Source organism: Phyllostomus discolor, chromosome 7, assembly GCF_004126475.2.
Source record: "Phyllostomus discolor isolate MPI-MPIP mPhyDis1 chromosome 7, mPhyDis1.pri.v3, whole genome shotgun sequence".
In the NCBI taxonomy this organism is placed as follows: domain Eukaryota; kingdom Metazoa; phylum Chordata; class Mammalia; order Chiroptera; family Phyllostomidae; genus Phyllostomus; species Phyllostomus discolor.
Window position 1 is genome coordinate 11,425,158 of NC_040909.2, and position 23,335 is coordinate 11,448,492.

General features: G+C 46.7%; 1 protein-coding gene across 2 annotated transcripts in view; it reads right to left on the reverse strand.

The window, feature by feature from the left end:
* CTDSPL (CTD small phosphatase like) overlaps window positions 1-19,002 on the reverse strand; it is a 116,364-nt gene extending 97,362 nt beyond the window's left edge. For both annotated transcript variants that reach the window (XM_028518988.2, XM_028518987.2), the window contains exon 1: window positions 18,862-19,002. In XM_028518988.2, the coding sequence (XP_028374789.1) occupies window positions 18,862-18,940 (79 nt within the window). In that variant the 5' untranslated portion in view covers window positions 18,941-19,002. The remainder of the gene's footprint in view (window positions 1-18,861) is intronic.
* Window positions 19,003-23,335: the final 4,333 nt, after the last annotated feature.

Below are 23,335 nucleotides of genomic sequence, written 5' to 3' on the forward strand. Positions count from 1 at the left end.
CAAAAGGTTGGACTCCCCTGCCTTCGAGGCGTACCTAAACTCAGTTCTCTTTTGTTCAAGCATGCCTCATTTCCACTGCACAAAGCTTGGTCCCCAGTCCCACTAACCAACACCTGCCTTACTTTATGTTGTAGTTCGTCCGCACCACATAAAGTGACTATGTTATAAAGGGCCTCTAGGTCACTGGGTTCAAGTGCTGTAGCCGGTTTCCCTGATGTTCCAGGAATGAGGGAAGCCTGCCCAATGACTCTCAGGCTGATAAGTTTGATTTTCCAAGTAGTCTCCACAACAGGGCTGCAGGTGAGTCCAAACATTTGTTCCACAATGCCCAAACAAGTGTTTCCTTGGGGCACAGTCCCGGCAACTGCCGCTGCAACCAGACCATAAGGGAGGAGCAGCGCGCTTCAGTCCACGGGAAATCAGGGTTGGGGCTGAGAAAAAGATACTCTCCTTTCACTCGGGACAGCAGCAGACGCAGGCTCACGGTTTCTGCTCCTCGACAGTCTACCACGTTTTGTTCGGATGCGAGGTAATAAAACCCAAGCTTGACATCATGCCGGAAGTGCTGTGGCCCCCATGCACCTTGAGGTGATCCAACAACAGAATTCTGAGAATGAAGAAGTTCAAAGAACCAGTGACGGAATTCTAACTGATGAAAATCAACTTTTTCATCTTTTTAAAATCTTCTTTCTCCTGCTGTTGAAAGACTCTAATGTCCTCAGAGGTCTTAATTGGCTCTGATGTTGTCTTCAATTTCAGATGTAACTGCTTTATCCAGTGATCCTCTGCGTGCTGGATAAGACTGTATCTTTTAGTAGCTGAGGTATAAAAGCCCCTTGTGATGTCGAGTACTTTTAAATATGACATATCAGTGGACGTTTTTTGACCGTGCACTACTATTGCACGAATAGCATGTTGGTGGGCCTCAGGCTGCCCAGGGCAGTTGGTGATAGTGTTGCATAAGGGCCATGACCTTGTCGCTGTCCAGCAGGTTAGGCAGCCCTCTCTCTCTCTGGGGAGCTGAGCCCTAACAACCCGACCCCCAGGAAGGGGGCAAAAGGACAAAAAGGTCGCTCCTTTAGACCCGAGGGGCCAGCGCCTTGGCAATAGGCACTGGCAGTGCCTTTCCAGTTTTCCCCGCCCGAGTGCCTTGGGTGTTCCAGACCCTTGGGCAGACGTGATCGCCAGTGAGGTCGATCAGGATACGGTGCTCCAACTCTTCATTCTGGGCTGGCCAGGACCAGGAGGAGTCCTATGGATCTCACTTTAGGGAAGCACTGAGAACATCCACCTTCCACAAGGGAGCTGGTTATGGAAAACTAAAACCATCTTCAAACTTTACTTTTTATTTATACACCTAGATATAGTGTGTGAGTGATGAGTGAAGCCTGTCACTTCTTCCAGAGGTTTAGGGACAAAAGCTACTGAATTCTTGACCTTTACTATAAACTTTAGGTTCTCTCATTATCACTATTCAGAGTATATGACTGAATATGGAAGAGGCCTAGGAGTTAATAGCAAGACTTGAGGAAACAGAATTTCTTATACAAATTACAGAACACGGATTGTGAGATGATGCGGCTTGTCAAGTTGGGTGAGCCCCAGAACTTATGCTGCCTCTGGCAGAAGGAGAAAGAAGCATCTTTTGGAAAAATATGGTTGCGCCTTTCAAGATGTAACTCTCAACAGGCTTATGGTATTCCCCAAATATTTCTTAGGTTTCCTTTTAACAGAGTCAGACAGACTAGGTTTAACTCCTGCCTGTATGATTCGATAGGTATAGACCTACCTCATATAGGCATGTTATGTAACCCCTCTGAGAGTCAGTGCCCACGGACGTAAAATGGGAACTGTAACACCTACAACTTAAGGTTGTTGGAGGATGGAATGGGATACACGTGTGATGTGCATGGCATACGGTAGTTACAAAATAAATGGTAGCTTCCATGGCACTTTGCATGCCTTCTTCTTAAAGGACTGTGCTTGGGCACCTCAAATGAATGGCCCAGTCTCATTTATCTGTGCATTCCAAGCACCTGGGACAAATGAAGAGCGCGCAGTGGGTGCGTAATACATGTTTAATGAATAAATGAATTAGAGATAATATTAATAAAGACATTCATTACACACATATATTTTGATACATACTATGTCATACATATACATTATTTAATCCTCATAATAACCTGAGAGATTAAGTAACGTGTTAAAGTTCGCACGACGCCTAAGTGTTGGAGCTGGAATTCAAATCCAAGCCTATGGCCTTGAACATCACACTCTACTGCATCCTGCTCGGGCAGTGCGGGGAGGTGTCGAGAGAAGCTGGTGCTTCAGCCGGATCCTAGAGGGTGGCTAAGAATCCATCAGGCACATGAGGGAAAGGGCAGAGGAACCAGGACCCGCACAGTGGAGTGAAAAGCACAGCCTGTTTGGGCTCCGCAAGCCGTCCATTCCAGCATGAAAGGGGGGCCTGCAGTGAGGCTGTGAGGGTGGTCTGCAGTCAGTCCGTGTAGGGCTACGGGCAGTGAGATGTCGTGTTTTCATCTTGGGGCCGCTGGGCAACCACTGAGAGACAGCTTGATCCCGCGGCAGCACGATCAGAGCCGTGCTTTAGAGACGCACACCCAGCAGCCTCACCAAGGCAGAACGGGAATGAGAGCCCAGACCGGAGGCAGGGAGACAGAAAGCACCATTAGCCATTTGCCCAGCCTTCCTTCCCATCTCGGAGACTCTGATCATCATCCACATTATTTTCTAAGTGATGTCTTAACACTGGCGGCAAACGGAACTTCGATCTCTATACAAACTGGGTCACACTTCCTGGACAAGGATTTCATTCTTAAAAAAGTTACGCCTGGTTTATTTAACTGGTGGCAAAAGGACTCAAGCAACCCAGTGAATGAGCGCAGCTCCTCCCCCCAGTTTCAGGTAGTACAAGCGCTTCCTCTCCTTCTGCAGACCTTCGAGGACAGCCTGAGAGGTGTCCCCACACTCTCCGGAGCCCAGGCCCTCTCTGGAGAGCTGGGACCTCAGCCCATTTATTTCTGTTCTGGTGATATTCTATTCCTTTGTTCTCTTAGCCTCCACCAAGATAGTCACTATTTTTTTACTATTGTATAACTGAGGGAGACTATATTTTAAACTCAAATGCTTATTTATCTTATCTTGTACCTTTGTAATAGCCTCCTGTGGAAGAATATACATGATTAGAAGAAATTCTCAGCCCCAATTTTAAACCGGAGAAAAAGAGATACTGTACAGAATCTGTTTGGGTAAGTTCCTAAAAAAAGACTGGAGAAAAGTCATAGATTTTGTCTTTCAGAGTCTATCCACCCCCCACCGCCCTCCACTGCAAAATGCAGAATAAGTCCGCCCTGCCAGATTGTAAAATGTCTTGATCTTCTCCTCTGCTTAAATCATGAACCCAAAATTCACTTCTGAGGGAGTGCTGGTACTATATTAAGCTTAACACTGCTTCACATTAAGGAGGCTGATCAAAATTTAAGGAGAGATGTCCAGAATAGGCCCACACATATGCAGTCAATGGATTTTTAACAAGGTTCAAAGGCAATACAATAGAGAAAGAATGGTCTTTTCAATAACTGGTGTGGATACAATTGAACGTCTACATGCAAACAAATAAATCTCAATTTCTGCTCTTCAAAACATGTCTTTAACATCTCACAACCAAACCATCGGGACAGTCACTGTCAGAAAGACGTAAAAGAACAAGTACCGGCGAGGACCGGGCGGGGTGTGGGACCTAAACCTTGGTGTTCCTGGTACGAACATAAAATGGTACGACTGCTGGACAATGCAGTATGGCTGCTCCACAAAAAATTAAACCTAGGGCTAGCTGGTGATGCGGCAATGCCGCTCCTGGGTGTGCACCACAAGAACTTAAAGGAGGGACTCGAACACTATCGTACATCCGAGTATCCATGTTCACAGCATTCCTCACAACGGCTAAACTTTGGAAGCCACCCAGGTGTCCACCGAGGGATGAAGAAAATACACAAATAGTGGTATGTTTTCTCTGTCATATGTATAAAAGTATATACAATGTACATGTATATATTTGTGTATAGATACATACACACCATACACACACAAAATGTAAGATTATTCAGCCTTAAAAAGGAAAGAAATTCTAACATATGCTACATCGATTAACCTTGAAAATATTATACTAAGTGAAATGACCCAATCATAAAAAAAAAAATACTGTATGATTCTGCTTATATGAGATACCTAGAGTGGTCAATATCAGAGAGAGAAAGAACAGCAGTTGCCAGGGGCTGGGGAGTTGGGGGAATGGGGAGTTGTTATTTAATGGGTACAGAGTTTCCGTTTTACCAGAGGAAAAAAGTACTGGAGATGGATGGTGGTTAATAGTTGCACAATGTGAATGCACTTAAAACCACTGAGTTGTACACTTAAAAGTGGTTTAAAAATTGGAAAAGACATTGCCAAGAGAATGAAAAGACAAACCACAGACTGTGAAAAAAAATACTTGCAAAAATTCAACAAACTACTTGTACCTAGAGTATGTAAAGAAACTTTGGACTCAATAATAAATGAAACAACCCAATTTTTAAAAAATAAAATGGGCAACCATTTGAACAGACACTTGACCAAGGAATTTAAATGGCAGAGAACGACATAACGTGAACCTCAGCACTATTAGTAGTTAGGGAAATGCAAATTAAAACCACAACAAGAGAGCCACTGCATACCCATTGGCACGGCTCAAACGGAAAACTGACAATGCCGAGTGCTGACAAGGATAAGGGGGAACGGGGACTGCCATACACTGCTGGCATAAATGCAAAATGGTACCACCACTTTGGAAAACAGTTTGGCAGGGTTTTTTTCTTTTATAAAGTTAAACATATACTTTGCAAACTGTAGTACATGCACACAGCTGAATACCACTCAGCAACAGCAACAAGCTGCTGACACATACAACCACCTGGATGAATTTCAAAAGCATTACACTAAGTGAAAGAACCCAAACCCAAAGGCTACATTCACAATGCATGATCCATTCATACGACATTCTGTACAAGGTGGAAAATGATAGAGAAAAAAGCAGATCAGTCACTGCCGGGGGCTGAGTGTGGAGGGAGGGTAAGGGCAAGGGGGCGCAGGTAATGTTTTCTATCTTGATTGTGTGTGTTGTATGAGTTTGTCAAAACACACAGAACTTCGTAACCTTGGCTAACAGGAAAAAGAGTGATTTTTATTGTATGCAAATTTACCCGAATTAAAAAAAAAACTAAACTTGAAGTTCAAGAGTTAGGCCTATGCTAGTGCGTCAGGGCATACTGTAGAAGAGAAAAATTAATGCTCACCAGTAAGTGCTTATACACTTGACAGAGTTAATAGCTACTCAAATTATGCCCTCACTTGATTACTGCTATGAAATGTATTTGTTCTAACCAAAACAAAAATGAATACGCTCAGCCATTGCTTCAAAGAGGCTAAAGAAAGTACAGCTCTCACTGAAGTCTGTGGAATCCGAGTCAACGGTTTCCGACTGGAACAGAAGTGAGCCGTGCGTACTTAGAACGAATTTATGATACGCTAAGCACGAAAGCCACATCTTGATAAGAATGCAGAGGGAGACATTATATACAATTTAGAGTACAGTATGAATTCTTACTGTCATACCGACTTCTCCCTAGGGCTAAAAGGCTGCATTTATTCAAGCTCTGTTGACGACATGCCCCGGAACACGGAAAGCTTAGGTGAAACACTAATTTGGAAAGGTAAGAAGAATAGGATTAGTCATCAAATCTTCAGCCAGCTCTCTGAAGTTTTTAAAGTGCTTTAAGGACCGAGTTTTTAAAACATTTTGGCAAATAGCCTTAACACAAATTATAATTACAAAGAAACCTTTCAGTTTTTAACTTGAAGCAGCTCCTCGGAATCAAAATGAGCTATTACTTCGGCGGTTACATAATCCTCAGCTAGCATCCACGGAGGCCGCTGTTTGTGAGGCCCCGGTTCCAGAGAACTGTGCCACCACTGTTCTCCGCTTCGATCCCGAGTATAAAAAGGTCCACATCCCAACCCAGCGCTACAAGCAGCTCCTAAGTCTTTGCTCCGTCCTGTGATGTTATTTCAAAGCCATAAAGGCAAATATTTGCGCGATTTTATTTTAAATAAAGCACAGAATGTGCATTCTCATTTTAAAAACATTAGAAAAATGTATGTGAAAAGATTAAAGGAAAGAAAAGTATGTAAAGAAAGATTTTTTTTAAAGAAAGGTCATTCTAAATACTGAACTTTAAATGTCTGGTAAACCAAGATTGAAGATCTGGAAAATAAGTTTTAGGGTATATATTGTACCTTCAACATTTCCCAAGAGAAGCATTATATTATATTACTTTTTTTTTTAGTAACTACAATCTATGTTGATGATTGTGGCAAAATACATCACTGTCGAAGCAAATGAGGGGGAAAAAGTATATCTGACTCTAGAATGACCTGTGGCCGGAGTGTTTCCTGGTCTCTGCCAGTCCTGGCTGAGAGGACCCAGTGACCCTGCTGGCGACGTCACATGTCCCCTCTCCCCACCCCCAACACCATTTACCCCACTGCTTGGTACGTATCTGAAGGACATGAAATCAGTATCTGGAAGAGATATTTGCACCCCATGTTTATTACAACATTATCTACAATAGCCAAGACATGGAAACAACCTGTGTCCATTGATGGCTGAATGGATTAAGAAGATGGGGTATGTATACACAATGGAATACTATTCAGCTGTAAAGAGAAGGAAATCCTGCCATTTGTAACAACACAGATGGACCTGGAGGACATCGTGCTAAATAAAACAAGTCAGACAGAGAAAGACAAATGCTGTCTGATCTCAGTTGGATGGGAAATCTTTAAAAAAAATCATAGAAAAAGAGACCAGAATTGCGGTTGCCAGAGGAAGGAGGTGGGAGGTGGGGGACTTGGGTGGAGGTGGTCATAAGGTATAAACTTCCAATTATAAAATAGGTAAGTATTGCGGATGTAATACAGAACATGATGACTATAGCTAACAACACTATATGGTATATATTTAAAAGTTGCTAAGAGAGTAAATCCTATCATAAGGGAAGAATTTCTTTGTAACTATGTGAAGGGATAGGTGTTAATTAAACTCATTGCGGTAATCATTTCACAAGACAGACATACTTCAAGTCATTATGCTACAGACCTTAAACTTAAGCAGTGCTGTATGTCAATTATCGCTCAATAAAACCAGAAGATACATAAACTAATAGCTCAGCATGAAACTGGAGGTTGGGTGGTCCTTCCAGAAAACCCAGTCCTGCCGCTTCAAACGAGGTTCCTCTGCAGCCAGGGCCCTCCGGTCAAGTGCAGCGCAGGGCAAGCCCCTGGAGCCCTCAGACCTACTTCCGGGGCAGCGCAGACTGGAGCCAGTCTTTCCCGGCCACTGGCCAGGGAGCCCTGTCCAGTGGCCAGGAGTGCTGACTCCAAAGACAGGCTCCTTGGAGTTTTCCCCATGAAGACTTCTCTACTTATTTAAGTGAATTCTTTCTTTATTGAGTAATAAAATGAAAGATAAGACACGCATTTAAATGAGCTTGCCTGCCAACGAAATAGAATATCAGATCAAAAATACACTGAAATCAGGACACCCCTGAACTCTGATCTAAAATTTTGGTGTTAAGACCAAAATGTATGAATCCATTCTTTTAAGACATTTGTCACTGGAGCCCTACTGATCTAGACATGATTTCACGTCGAATTCATTATCATTACTCTTTTTTTAGGGGGCAATCAGAATTCTCAAAACACTAACTCAACTTGCCTTTTACACAGGTCATTAGCACTCTGTTGAAACAAACCTTTAAAAGGGAGACTTTCCTACCCCACTCTTCCCGAAAATGCTCACTTTAGATAGGTCTGAAAGTACATCAGGGGTCTGCTTCTAGGAAGATGGAGTAGACACAGCTCTTCCTAGTCTTCCTACTAAGTACAGCCAAGACATTGTTTATGGAGCACACATCAGGAGACTCTGAGAGGTGGAGAGAAGAAGGCAGGCCAGCTAGTGGCTCTGACATCTGAAACAACACAACGGCAGTGCTGACCTCTCTTTTTGCCTCATGCTGTCCAGACTTGGAGCTGAAGAGGCTGGCTACAGAGAAACACCAACAGTTGTAGATGGCTGTAATCAAGGGACCGGGAAAAAAGGACAGTCTAGCAGGACAGAAAACTTTCACAATGACTGCTCTACTGCAGCCTAACACCCCCCACAACACACACACGCTGGCCCCACTCCCACCCGTGCCAGCAAAATCCAATGGGCACCTAGAATTCTACCCTCACCAGGGAGTAAGGACCCGCTACCCTTGCTGGGGTAGTGTCCGAGAAAGGCCTGCATCCTTGACAGCTGGTTATGAGTCCTCTCCTCTCCCATGTGGTCAGTGCAGACCACAAGGCTGGCTTGGACTTCTATCCCTACCCAGCGGTAATGAAGCGCTCCTCTCCTCCCAACTGCGGTGAGGCCAGAGAAGGTGATTCTACCACTGCCTAGCAGTAATGATGCCACTCCCACTGCAGGTCCGGAGAGACCACGTGGAAGCTGGAGCTCCCTCCCTTGCTCAGCAGCATCTCAAAAGAGGCCAAGTGGGGATGCCAGGCTCCCACCTCTGTCTGGCAGTGTTGAGGTAGTGCTGCCCTTCTACCAGAGCAGTGTCAGAGAAAACCAACTAAAACAGTGGGTTTACATAAGATGCAGAGGGTTTTTTTTAAGATTTATTTATTTATTTATTTATTTATTTATTTATTTTTTTAGAGAGGGAAGGGAGGGGGGGGGAGAGAGAGAGAGAGAGAGAGAGAGAGAGAGAGAGAGAGAGGGAGAGAGGGAGGGAGAGAAACATTAATGTGTGGTTGCTGGGGGTTATGGCCTGCAACCCAGGCATGTACCCTGACTGGGAATCGAACCTGGGACACTTTGGTTCGCAGCCGGCACTCAATCCACTGAGCTACGCCAGCCAGGAGGATGCAGAGTTTTAACTGTTCAGGTTTCAACTGTAGTTCTATTGCTATGCAAAGGATCTGAAAATCTCAAATGAAATAAAACAGATAGATGCCAAGACCCAAATGATGGAGATGTTACACTTATCTGACAAAGGTTTGAAAGCGGCCATGATAAAAGCAATTAGGAACACATTGAAAACAAATAGAGAGCATAGAAGGCCTCAGCAAAGGGATAGAAGAGGTAAAGAAAAACTAAAGAGAGAATTTAGAACTACAAAATACAAAAATTGACATAAAAAGCTCAGTGGGTGCACTCAATAGCAGAATGGAGGGGGCTGGGAACAAATTAATGAACTTGGAGACAGAATAATTCAGAAAGTCCCTCGTCTGAATCAACAGAAAGAAAAGATGTTTTTTAAAATTAGTATTGAGATACACTTGTGGGGCTGTAACACAGGACCTGACATTTGTGTCATCAGAGTCCCAGCAGGAGAAGACGAAGGGCAGCACTTAAAAAAGCATGTCAGGAAGTAACGGCTGAAACCCCCCGAGTTTGGCAAGAAACACAACCCTACAAATTTTCCAGAAGCTGAGTGAGCCACAAACAGGACAAACAGAAAGAAATACACGCCAAAATATATCATAACTAAACTTCTGAAAACTAAAGGTGGCAGTGTCGCTCTGGAAGACAGTTTGGTAAGTTTCCTACAAAACTAAGAATATTCTTTATTTTTTTAATCCTTACTCAAGGACATTTTTTTTTATTGCTCCAGAGAGAGAGGAGAGGAGAGAGAGAAACACTGATACGAGAGGCAATCGTTGGTTGCCTCCTGTGTGCACCTGAAATGGGGGTAAGACTCGCCACCTAGGTACGTGTCCTGACTGGGAATCAAACCCACAACCCTTCCTCTATGGGACAACGCTCCAACCAACTGAGCCACCCCTGGCCAGGGCCAAAACTAAAAATATTCTTACCACACAATACAGCGATGGTGCTCCTTGTTTTTTACCCACATGAGCTGAAAATTCACTTTTACAGGAAAACCTACGTACAAATGTTTACAGCAGCTCTATTCATAATTGCTAAAACTTGGAAGCGGCCATGATGTTCTTCCGTAAGTGAATGGACAAACTGTGGTGCTCCACACAATGGAATATTATTCGGCACTAAAAAGAAACGAGCTATTAAGCCATGAAGAAACAGAGAGGAAACTTAAATGCATATTAGTAAGTAAAAAAAGCCAATCTGAAAAGGCTGCATACTTCATAGTTCCAACCATGTGACACTCTAGAAAAGGCAAAACTAGGGAGAGAGTGAAAAGGATCAGTGGTTGCCAGGAATTGGGGGAGGTGGGGTTGGGAGGGGGGGCGGGGAGGAACAAATAAACAGAACAGGGAGGATTTTTAGGGCAGTGAAACTATTCTGTGTGATACTGTAATGCTGGGCACAGGCCATTACACTTTGTCAAAACCCACAGAATGTGCAACACCAAGGATGAACCCTTGTGATAACTTGGACTTTGGGTGATATGTCAATGCAGGTTCATTGACTGTAATAATGTATCATCACTCTGGTGCAGGACATCAATAGTATTAATAGTGGGGCGGGGGTGGTTCAACATTATATGGGAACTTTCTCTACCTTATGTTCAACTTTCCTGTAAACCTAAAACTGCTCTAAAAAAGAGGTCTATTGAAAGTACAATGAACTGAATAAAAATGAAAATATAACACACCAAAATCTGTAGGGCATTGTAAAAGTAGAGATAAGAGGAAAATATGTAGCATTAAATACAGACATTACGAAAGAAGAAAAGTCTCAAATCAATAACCTAAGCTCTCCTCCACGAACCTAGAAAAGGAGCAAAATAAACCTAAGTCAAGTAGAAGGAAGGAAATAATAAAATAACACAGATAATGGAGTTGAAACGAGAAAAATCAATGAAACATAGAGTTGGTTCTTTGTAAACATCAAGAAAATTGAGAAACCTCTGGTAAGACTGACAAAAAAATAAGATGGAAGACACAAACTAACAGTGTCAGAAATAAAACAGGGGATGTCATTTTGGATCCCACAGACATCTAACAGGTAACAAGGGAATAGTACTATGAACAATTATACACACAAATTTGACAACTTAGATGAAATGGATAAAATCTCAAAAAACAAAATGAAATATGCAAGAGATACTTTGGCTAGCTCCGTAACTATTGAGAAAATTGAATTTGTGGTTAAAACCTCCCCCAAATAGACGTCTCCAGGCCCAGATGATTTCACTACAGAAGTAACACCAATTCTACATAATCTCCTCCAGAAAGGAGAAGAGAGAACATTTTCCAATTCATTTTATGAAGCTGAGTGAGACTGGATAAAGACAATTAAAAAAGAACAAAACAAAACAACAAAAAACTATAGAGCAATATCACTCATGAATACAGATATAACAAATTCTTTTTTTTTAGATTTTATTTATTTATTTTTTAGAGAGGGAAGGGAGGGAGAAAGAGAGAGAGAGAGAGAGAGAGAAACATCAATGTGTGGTTGCTGGGGGTCATGGCCTGCAACCCAGACATGTACCCTGACTGGGAATTGAACCTGCGACACTTTGGTTCGCAGCCTACACTCAGTCCACTGAGCTACACCAGCCAGGGCTCAGATATAACAAATTCTTAACAAAATACTAGCAAATAGAACTCACCAATATATAAAAAGAATCATATATCACAACATGAGGCTTATTTTAGGGATATTAAAAACTTCATCAATGTAATCTACCGTATTAACAGACTAAAGAAGAAAACTCACATGATCGTATTGATTGATGCAGAAAAAGCTTATGATAAAATTCAACATTCATTCTTGATAAAAACTCAGAAAAACTGGAACTCAGGGGAACTTCTTCAACCTGATAGCAACATCTACAAAAAACCCTACAGCTAACATTACATTTAATGGTAAAAGACTGCAGGAAATAAGACAAAGACATCCATTCTCACCATTCTTACTCAGCATCCCTCTAGCAGTTCTAGTCAATGCAATAAAGCAGGAAAAGGAAATAAAAGGCATACAAATCAGAAGTGAAGAAACATAACTGGTCTTATTTGATGACATATTTATCTATGTAAAAATCCCCAAGAAATCCACAGAGCTGCTTATAACTAAAAGCTCAGCAAGGTCACAGGATAAAAGAAAAACATACAAAAGTCCATTGTATTTCTATACATTAGCTGTACTATACTATATAGTTCTATATACTGAGCACTTTTGAACACCTAAATTAAAAATATAATAAAACCACTTCAAAAAAGAAACACTTAGGGGGTAGGATGGAGGGTGGGAGGTGGGGGGTGGGGCAGGGGAAAGTGGTGGTGGGAAAATAGAGACAACTGTATTTGAACATAAATAAGAAAAGAAATAAAGTTTCAAAGTAAAGAAATAAGAAACACTTAGATGAAAATCTAACAAAACATGAACAGAATTTGTATGCTAAAAATTATACAACCCTGATGAAAGAATCAAAGAATATCTAAATAAATGAAGAGATATACTGCATCCAAGGATTGAAGGAAGACTCAAGATAGTAAAGATGTCAAATTTTCCCCAAATTCAGGTTTAATTCAACTCCTATCAAAATCTCAGTAAGATTTTTGTAGACATAGACAAGATTACTGTAAAATTTATATGAAAGGCAATAACAGTAGGGCAGCTAAAACAATTCTGAAAAAGAAATGTTGGAAGAATCAGTCTATCTTAATTCAAAATGTAACATTTAGCTGTAGGAATCAAGACTGCATGGTATGGCCAGAAGACACACAGATCCATGGAACAAGACAAAGAACTCAGAAAGAGATCTACGCAAATACGCTGGACTGATTTTTGACAGAATTGCAAAAGAAATTCAAAAGAGGAAGGCCGGCCTTTCCAACAAATGTGCCTGAAGTGATTAGAACCCACAAGAAAACACACACACACACACACACACACACACACAACTGAACCCAAGCTTCTCACCTTATAAAAAAATTAACTCAGAATGGATCATGGTCTTAAATGTACAGTGTAAAAACTACAAAACTTTCAAAAAATATGAAATTCTTTGAGATCTAGTGCTAAAGAGTTCTTAGACTTGACAACAAAAGCATGATGAATAAAAGTGATATACAACAAAACTGATATACTGCACATCAAAATTTTAAAAATTTTATCTGCAAAGGGCCCTCTTAGGAGGATGAAAAGACACTCTACAGACAAGGAGAATATATTTGCAAACCACTGATATAACAAAGACTGATAACTAAACTATGCAAAGAATTCTCAAAACTCAACAGCAAAACAACAACAACAAAAAAACCCAAACACAAGCCATAGACACAAAAGGGCATCTCACCGAAGATATACAGCACAGAAAAAGTTGTTCAATATCACCAGCCATCAGGGAAAGGCAAATTAAAGCCATAATGAGACAACACTATACACTCAGCAGGATGGCTACTATAAAAAAAATAGTGACAACATCGAATGCTGGTGAAGATGCAGAAAAGTGGATGACTCACACATTGTTGGTGAGAATGTAAATGGTACATTGATTCTGAAAAACAGTGTAGCAATTTCGTAAAAAAGTAAATATGCAACTACCAGATGACCCAGCAATTGCGTGTCTGGGTATTGAGCCCAGAGAAATAAAGACTTATGTTTACACAAAATCTGTATACCAATGTTCATAGGGGCTTTATTTGTAACAGCCAAAACCCAGAAACAACTCAGCTGTCCTTCAAGGAGTGAATGCTTAAACAGACAGTGGTACATCCACATCACGGAATACTATTCAGCAATAAAAAAGAACAAACTATTAAGACAAACAACAACCTGGGTGAAGATCCAGACAATTATGCTGAGTGAAAAAGTCAGTCCCAAGATCACATATTATTTGAGTCGACTTATACACATCCCTACAATGACAATGTTTTAGAAATGAAGAACAGGCTAGTGGTTGCCAGTGGGCTAAGGAGGGGGTAGGGATGGGAGGAAAGTAGGAGTGGCTATAGAAGGGCACCAGGAGGCACCTTCCTGGTGATGGAATTTTCCTGTATCATGGCCAGGTCGACGTTCTGATTTTGTACTATAGTTTGGCAAGATGTTAACATTGAGGGGGAAGTGAGTAGAAGTGACACGGGATCTCTGTGTGATTTCTTACAACTGCATGTAAATCTACAGTTATCTCTAAATTAAAAAAAATTTAATTTAAAAATGTTAAACAAGCTGAATCTACTTCAAATCTCTCTGGCATCTGAAAGAACTATAGCTTCCAAGATTCTTCTTGCTGTAATTTTGTTAGCAGCTCAAAGGTTAAAGGTTTCTGAGTTAAGCTCAAGGGCGGAAAACATTTGGGAGAAATCTACCTAGCACCTTAGGCCGAAATATCTGCCAGAAACAAATGTGCCTACAAAAAATCTTGTCGAGGAGCACGTATTCACTTACAAAGCAACCATTTAGCTAGAGTTGATATGTTCTTGCTAATATTGCATATTAATTGAGGCTTTTTTTGTTTCATTATTGTTCAATTCCCTTACATTATTAATATTTCTTTTCCTCCAAAGAGCTAGGGGAACTTTCTTTTCTATTTTAGTTTGAAAAATTTCATCTGTAAAACACAAATACACTGTCATTCCCCTTGCCTCCCATCCCAGTCTTCCCCCCAGAGGAAATCTTTGTTGTCAGTTTGAAATATTTCTTTCTAGATTTTTTTGTGTGTATTTCCAGACATATGTACAGCTTTGCGTGTGTGTGATTTTACAAAGATAGAATCATACTATTTATACTGTTTTTTCCGATTCCTAGCCCCCGCCCCTAAAATGTCTTGGAAGTTTATATGTCAGTATATTTAGATCTGATTTAACTCATTCTCTTCGATTGCGTCGCAGTCATCTGTGGTACTGATGCACCATAGTCTGTTTGCCTGCTGACACTTACGAAAGCTCCAACTTTTGTTATTGCAAGTAATGTTGCCATCGGTGAAAGGCCTTCACCGATACAAAAGCACATATGCGGGTTATTTCCCTAGGAGAGAAGCCCAGAACTGGGACTGGAGCTGTGAAGGAATGGCCAACACCGTTGACCAACTGAACCACCACCTACCTGTTCCCACTCATTTCCAATCATCTCCTCTCCTCCTCCCACAACAAAGGCTAAAAAAGCTGGAAACTCACTTTGCTTACAGCTAGGGGTGCCATGTGACCCAGTTCTGGCCACTGAAACATCAGCAAAAGTATGCTAAGGGGTCCCTAGGAATGCTTTTGCTTTCCAAGTGAAAGGCATAGACATGATTGGCACGGTCCCTTTTTCCCTGCCCTGACGGTGGCTGTGGTGTTTGGAGGGGTGGCAGCCCTCTTACGACACGAAGGAAAGCCAAGAGAATCGCGATGATGTCAGCCCCGACCAATGAGCTGCTGAATCAAAGCCGGCAGTAGCCCACCTCCAGACCGCATGTTAGGTGAGAAGAATGAACTCCTACACTGGTATGAGCTGCAGTATACGTCTGGTTTTCTGTTACTTGTAGCCAAATGATTCAGTACTAAATTACTCTCTAAAAAAAATCTGTACTCACAAAAGTTATTCTGTCACAAAAATCTTTAAGAGTATCCATTACCTAAAACTTTTATTTACTTAGGAGGTTGTCAATCATTTAAATGTTTAACCGAGCTGGCATGAAAATGTTTCATAGGAAGTGGAGCGTCACTTCGTACACTTATTGGGCACGTGGATTTCCTGGATGTCCTCTTCTTTGACTTTCTTGTTCGTATCCTTTGACCATGTTTCTACTGCATTGACTTTTTCATATTGATTTGTAAGAGTCAGTTTCCAGACAGCAAAGCAGACTGAATTAAACTCATGGGGGCATTTGTCTCTGCATCTTCACACTCTCAATCCAGTCAAACACAACAGAGAAATAAAGCTTCCATGACAGGCCAGGCTGACAGTGACAACTGCGACAGTCATCTCTGGCTGGTACACTATCACAGAGCAGTGTGTCAAGCTGTAATTCAATCCGTGCAAAACACTACAGCCCATGCTTAGCACTTCCTTTACAAATCTGCGCCTTGAGTGAGGCGTATGAAATAGCGGCACGCTGGTGAACCAGGCCGAGTCCTTAACGTACGTCGCCTCATATCAAACCCAAGAGGCATTCATTATTACTCTCATTTTACAGCATAAGTGAGGAGAGTAAACTTTTAAAAGCCATAGTTTCTTTCCTACCACAAAACTTAACAACAGTCCAGGTCCCATATTTAGAAACAAGACGATTAAGTGTTTACCTAGAATTAAAAGTATGTGAAATATATCCTGCCTGTCTATCTAAATACATCAACATGCTCAACTTAGAAGCATTGCCCAACGTGTTTAGTGGTTCATGATTCCGAAGACGCTGTTCCAACGTCTGGCTCCAAAGTTTATTGCCACGCTGCAGTTAACCAAAATCATTTCCGTTTTTTTTAAAGGGAAAAAAAATCGAGTGGGATTTTAATGCTTCAGCAAGAAGAAGCTACTAGCTCGCTATCCCACCCCAGATCAAGAAGGCAAAGAATTCCTCTCATCAGTTAACAGTCAGGCAGTCTGACACTAGAAAACAAACAGAATGAGCTGCTAAAGACGATAAAAGACTGTGGTGAGAAGCAATGTAAACAAGTAGAACAGAACATGCACGGTCCTGAGTATTTGGACATGGTTTGCAGTTTGGATAGATTGACTCTACTTCAGAAAGCCTAGCAGCTAGAGGAAAACAGAAAATTGGGGAGGCCCGGGCTCCTGGAGTCAGGTGTGGGGAGGCAGGAGGGCCAAGGCCCCGACAAATACTTCTCTGCCGTATGCCACGCCTCTCCAAATATTTCTTTGCTTTATGCCACGCCTCTCCTCGCAGAGCTGTGGATTCTCTCTCTGGCAAAGCATCCCACAAAGCACTCAGTCCACAGCGGGTGAGGAGCACGTGCATCAGACCTCCTTGATGCCTTCTATGAAACCCTCCGGAGGGGTCACACCCAGCCCAGGGCCCGCAGGCCAGGGCCCCCAAACTGACTATTCCTATGGCGGGGAGACCAGACCACCTAGGTGCTGCCAGCTGGGGCCCCAGGCTGACATGGAGGGTTCACCTGAAGCACCCGCCTGTAGAATTTTTTAGCTAGTTTGTGAGGCACAGAAAAATGCCTGTGGGAGCTTGCGTTCTCATCTTACATAAAAGAAAACAAGTCTGCAGACACAATGTTTACAGTCTACGAAAGTGCAAATGGGTTGACAAATCCCCAATCTGAGGACACCTCTGGTGGTTTCTGGCATTTCCCTGGTGGGCTGGTGGTCCCAGCTTGGGGAGAGGCCGAGGAGTGTTCCCCCGCCCCACCAGGATTCCTCAGAAGGGCTGCACGCCTCGCCCCGTGGGCACAGCAAAGGTGAAAACGCAGGGAAAGAAATCTGACCCTGTTTCAGAGGCCGGTGTGGCCGCGCCAGGCTTGCAGAGAGGTCCGGGTGGGCTGCGCCCCACCTCCATCCAGGTGTTTGCGGGGGCAGTAAGAAAGTGAGGTGAACTTTAGTCACCAGAACCAAACAAGCCGAATTCCTTGGCCCTTCGAAACCAGTCTGTCCAACCCTCAGGACAGCGCGTGTTAGAGGAGCCGTGAGCAGGGCCTGTGAGAGAGGGGACACCAAGTCTCCTGGGGGGGGGGGGGGGGCGGGGGAGAGACAAAAAGAAGAGGAAGAGGGAAACAGAAGAGAGCCACGGGGCCAAAATGTGCCCGAGTCACACCACGTGCCGGCTCACTGGGAAAGGACACACCTGGCACCCCAGGGCTCCCCAGTACCTGTTAGAGCTGGGCCCCCAACGGGCCCAGGAGAACCAGACTTGGCAGGTGCTCCTAACAGGCTGGTGTCACCCAGACGGCAAAGGGCAGAGAAGGGGGGTGCTTAGTGCTGTCCACCCCCCAAACTAGCACCTGCACAGCCAACTAAACACACCCAGGCACACAGCCTCCCTGTCTGGTGGACACACGGAGCACAGGCAGGCACACACATGCACATACAGCCTTCGAGTGTGAGTGCACACACACCCCCTCCCAGGGCCAGTTGAGTGGCGTGGGAACAGAATCACAGACACACAAACTCCATCAGGAGTGAATATACATACATCTCCACACACTCACGCTTATGCAGGCAAAGGTGTCTCTGTGTGTCTCTGTCATGCCGCCCAGCCCCCGCCCCGTTGTGTGCGCACACACACATAAACACACACACCCCACAACCTCTGAGGCACACACAAACCTCTACATTAGAGACACACACAAACTCACAGCCCGTTAGGGAAACGTGCACTCACAGCCTCTGTTAGGTACACACCCATCCTTACAATCTCTTAGTTGGAGTGTGCACACAGGTTAGCACACACACACACACTCACAATCCATCAGGCACACGCACACACTCACAACCTCTGTCTCGCGCACACACACCCTTACAACCCCTCTGGCCAGTGCACACACAAAACCTGCCAGGAACACACACCCGCTCACAACTTCTCCGCCGGCGTGAGCGCAACCACAAACTCGCCGCCGGCCAGGGTCACCCCGCACACTCACAACCTCCGGCTGAGAGGCACCCACAACCCACACGCTCCCCGCGGGCGCAGGCACGCTCGGCCCATCCCCGCCGGCACACGCACACTCACGGTCTCCCCTGCAGGCGCACCCCACACCCCCGCACCCTCGCGGCCGGGCACACCCGTCCCCCAGGCCGTGCCGGCGCGGGACGGCAAACTCCGGCGGCGCGGGCTGCGCTCCCACCCCCGGCCCGCCGCCGCCCGCGCCCCTCCTCACCTTTCTCGCCGGCGCCCCGCGCCCGGCCCTCGTCCTCCTTGGGGTTGGTCACCTGGGTGATGATGGCCGGGCCGTCCATGGGTGCGCGGCGCGGCGGCCGCCCACCCGCCCGGCCCCCCGCCGGCCAGGCGCGCGGGGGCGCGGCGCGGGGGGCGCGCGGGGCCGCGGGCCGGGGGGGCGCTCGCCGCCGCCGCCTGGGCGCGCCCGCCGCCCGGCCCCGCGCTCTGGGAGAGGCGGCCCGCGCCCGTGTCCCAGCTCTCGCCGCCGCCGCCGCCGCCTCTGGGCTGGAGCGGCCGCCGCCTCGTCACCATGAACCCCGGAGCCGCGCCCGGGAGAGCCGCGCTCCGGGAGGCGGAGAGGGAGGCCGGGCGCCGGGGAAAGCGGGAGCGGGCGAGGGGGAAGGAGCGAACGCGGAGCGCGGGCGGGAGAGAGGGAGGGAAGCAGGGAGGGAGCGAGGGAAGGCAGGAGGGCGGGCGGGTGGGTGTGTCCCGGCCCTGGGACCGGCCTCCGCCGCCGCCGGCGGCTCTGCCCGCCAGCCCCGGGGGGAGAGGGGTGCGGGGTGAGACGGAGGCGGCGAGCCTGGGGCGGGCGGGGCCGCGCGCCTCGGGGGGTCCTCGGCAGATGGGCGAGGTGAGGGTTGGGGGTGTAGGGTTTCCGGAGGGTTCTGGCGGCAGAAGTGAAGGGCCCGGGGCGTAGGGGGCGTCTGTGGCCGGAAAAATGAGTGGGGCGAGGGATCTGGGGGTGGGGGGTGAGGGACGTGGGAAGGAGCCGGGCAGACCCGTGGGGTGGGCGGTGGGGGGCGACTGTCAGGGCCCGTGGGTGTGTGGTAGGGGCAGAGCGGTGCGGGCGCCGAGGAGGGGTCGCGCGGCTGCCGGGGTGAGGATGGATATTCACCCGGAAGAGGCCAGAGGAGTGTGGGACGGAGGGTGGGCCGGGAGCGGGGGTCCCGTGAGGGTGCCTAGGGGGAGAGGCCGAGGGGCGTCCGGGCGCGGGGACCGAGGAGCGGGGACGCGGAGTGCTGGAGGGCCCGGGCGTGCCGATGCAGAGGCTGCTGAGGACTGGCGGCTCACTCCGAGGCGACCGCGCAGGGGCCCCGGGTGCCGCTGTAAGGGAGACCCGGGGTTGCGCGGAAGTTCGGAGGGGCCCGGGAACCAGGGAACCAGGGACCCAGGAGTGAGTGGGGCTCAGGAAGGGGGCGCCTGCAGGCCGGGCGCTCGAGGATCAACCTCCTGGCATGTGGTGGTGTCGCCTTCGAGGGAGCCCCAGGCAATGAGGATTTATGGGTGCTCTGCAGAAAGGGGGCCAGGGGAGCCGATCGCAGTCTGAGGAGAAGAAGGGACCTGTGGAGGGTCGAGCTAAGCTCGGACTGTGCTTCTGAAGAGTTGCCAGCCACCGTCAAGCCGGGGGCCACGGCCAGACCGCGAGCATGACGGGAAAGTGCCCCTTCAGTCTCCGGGAGTCGGAGCCCTTTAGTGCCCGCGCCTTCGAGTTCCAACTTGGAAGCCACACCGGCAGCTTTGTAAACCAGGGGGCGGGGCTTTGCCGCAGGAGCGCGGATCCGGGGGCGGGGCAGAGGCACTCGCGCGCGCTCTCCACCAATCAGGAGGGTTTGGGCGGGAGCGTTACGTAGGGACGGGCCTGAGTGGGCGGGACGCCGCGCAGAGAGCCCTGCGGCGGGGCGCCGTGTTGCGCGCGCACTTCAGGCCTTCTGGGCTCGCCCGGGCTTGCTGTGCCTTAAACAAGGCGAGGCCCAATGGGACCTTTCTGCTCCGTATACCCTGGAGCACGCATCTCGTTGCGACGAGGTCGAGTGCTCACAGGGAACCAGCGAGCCTCTCCAAAAACGCATTGTACACTTCAGGAGGTGCTTCTGGGGAGGGGCGGCCAGCAGACTTTTCCAGTAATTGCCTTAGACGACTCTAGGGCAGAGCTCCTGGGGCTGAGGCAAGTGGGAGAGCCCTTCAGGGCAGCTTTGATAGGTAGGTAGGCAAGCAGTGGGTGTTCCGCCCCTAAATCTAGACCTTAACTGACATCTTGGCTCTCTGCACGTGGATGGGTCTTGGTGTCAGTTGCCTTGGCGTTCGTTCACCCGTGAGTGGTTTGTTTGCGCTTCACCTTTGGGACCCCAGTGAGTTGCCTGGGACAGCCGAGCCCTGAAGGTTTAGTGAAGCACCCTTCTTGTTAGCAAGGCAAGCCCTAGTTAAGTAGCCCGGGCTCCAGGACAGGCCGTGCCTAACCCTCCCAAGTGCAGACCAGATTAGGGCCTCATGGTACTCAGGAAGGCCGTTGTCCCTACTTCAGATGCTCTTCATTTTTGTTATGCAGGCGGGTATGACTGCCCCAGAGTCTGGTGAATTAAAATATTTTCTGAATTCAGTTGTTAAAAACTACTGAATTCTAAGGGGCTAGCAAGGGATTTTCCAGACAGAGAGGGTTCCTCATACAATTCTTAGTATATAACCACAGCGCTCAGCATCCCTGCTGCCTAGGTGTTGCCACATCCCATTAGCCAGTGCAAGGTGGTGGGAGCATTTGGACTCGCTGATCCACATGCCTGGGGCCTGATTCCTTTAGGGTGGGGGGCTTGATGAGGTTTTGCTCACTTGGCTGAGGCTGGAGAGGAGCTCAGAGCTCAGGGTACAGGGCCAAAGGAAGTGGTTTTCATACACAGGTTTTCTACCATCTGGCCTTTCCTCTAATAGTAACTCCCTAGGGCCTTCCAGTAACCACCTTCCCTTACCTGCATCCTCTAGCTTCCGGAGATCACCTCCAAAAAACAAACAAAAAACCCCCCAAACCTACCTTCCCCCAAGTGTTTGTCTCAGGCTCAGGCAAGAAAACAGCTTGCTATTTTTTAAATCCTTCTTCTCCATATTCTGTTCATTTAAAGTTTCCATTTTTTAATGTCATGAAGAGTAATAGAAATCAAAGAAAAACTCACCCACAGCCCCATCCTTCAATCAATTTCCCTCCATTTCTTCCTGTCCTTGCCTGGATGTTGACCTCATTTTTATGTGGCTATTAAAGAAAATGTTTAAAATTACAAGGTGAGTATTTTTTTCATGTGGCGATATAATCATTATAACTACCATTGTCACTCAGTCATAAGTACGATGGCGTCTTGGTTTTACAGTAAAGGGAAAACCCAAGAGTTGCTATTGGGACAGCTTAGTAGCCATATTTCCCTCAGAGAGATAGAATAATTAAATATACACAATTCACAAGCAAGTTAATACAGCAGAACAAGTACGAGCAAATGCCTTTTTCGTCTTCAGTGGGAAAGGCCTAAGAGTGACAAAAACCCTAGGAATTACGAAGGATAAGATCGAGAAGTTTGGCTACATTTGTTCATCAAACAAACATTTCCTGAATGCCCACTATGTACTGGGTTCTGTTCTAGACACAGAATCTCAGAATTGTCTGAAAGGAGGTTTCGGGAGCTGGGCTGTCACACTTACATGTCAGCTAAACCTCGGGCTCTCCTGGCTCCCTGGGAATGAAAGCAAAGCAGCCCCGGCGACCTGAGGACAGGCACCCACCCCTGGAAGCCAAAGCACACCCCAGCCCAGAGAGGAGTGCCCAGAAACGGTAAAAGGGACCTAACGGGATCTGGACAGAGCACCAAAATGTTGTCTGAGTCACATTCCCCAAATCTACCATCTGTACTATTTAATGTTTTCTTTAACTTCATTTTCGTTTAAATACATTTTTAAAAAATAGAAAATTAGTGAATATGATTTTCTTTTTTAAGGACAAATGGCAAATGTAGGAAGGACCATGATCCCCAAAAGGAAGAGCTGCACAGAGCGAGGGGACAGAGACTGGCAGGGGGACGTGGGACTCGGGCTGACAAGCCTGGCCCCACGGGGCCAAGGGCAGGAGCAGATAGGAAGATGGGGCAGGTATAGGTGAGGGCAGCCTGGCCTGGAGTCTCTGCTGGAGCCCTGGGGTAGAGCTCCAGTGTGGCAGGGGACAGTTGGACCGGAAGGTGGGGGAGAGTGGCAAGACTGCACTCAGGGTGAGGGAGAGACTGCCCTTGACGAAGGAACACTGAGTTCAAGGTCAGAGTGAGGTGGTGCTTTGAGGAAAGGGGAACCGGCGAGGCAGTGGTACAGAAGCAGTGCCCCAGGTATAGGGAACAGCCCGTTTCCCGGCTCAGAGGCAAGGGAGAGCCCGTTTGGGGAAAAGTCTGCAACGGCAGCAGTGTAAGGGTCTGGTGTTGGGTAGGCTCGCATCAAACAGAGCCCTTTAACTCAGGAACGGGACCTGGGCTTTGGGGGCTGTGGGCATGATGCACTCAGAGACGTGTTTAGAAAGTTCCCACTGACTGACAGGCTGGGTCCGGGGCAGTGCAAGAGGCAGAGAACTGCACAGAAGGTGTTGCCTTAATCCAGAAAGGAGAGTGGTGATGCTCGCTGGGTTCGCCCTTCGCAGCCTTCCCCTGCTCTGCTCACCGTCTCCGAATCCCTCCCTT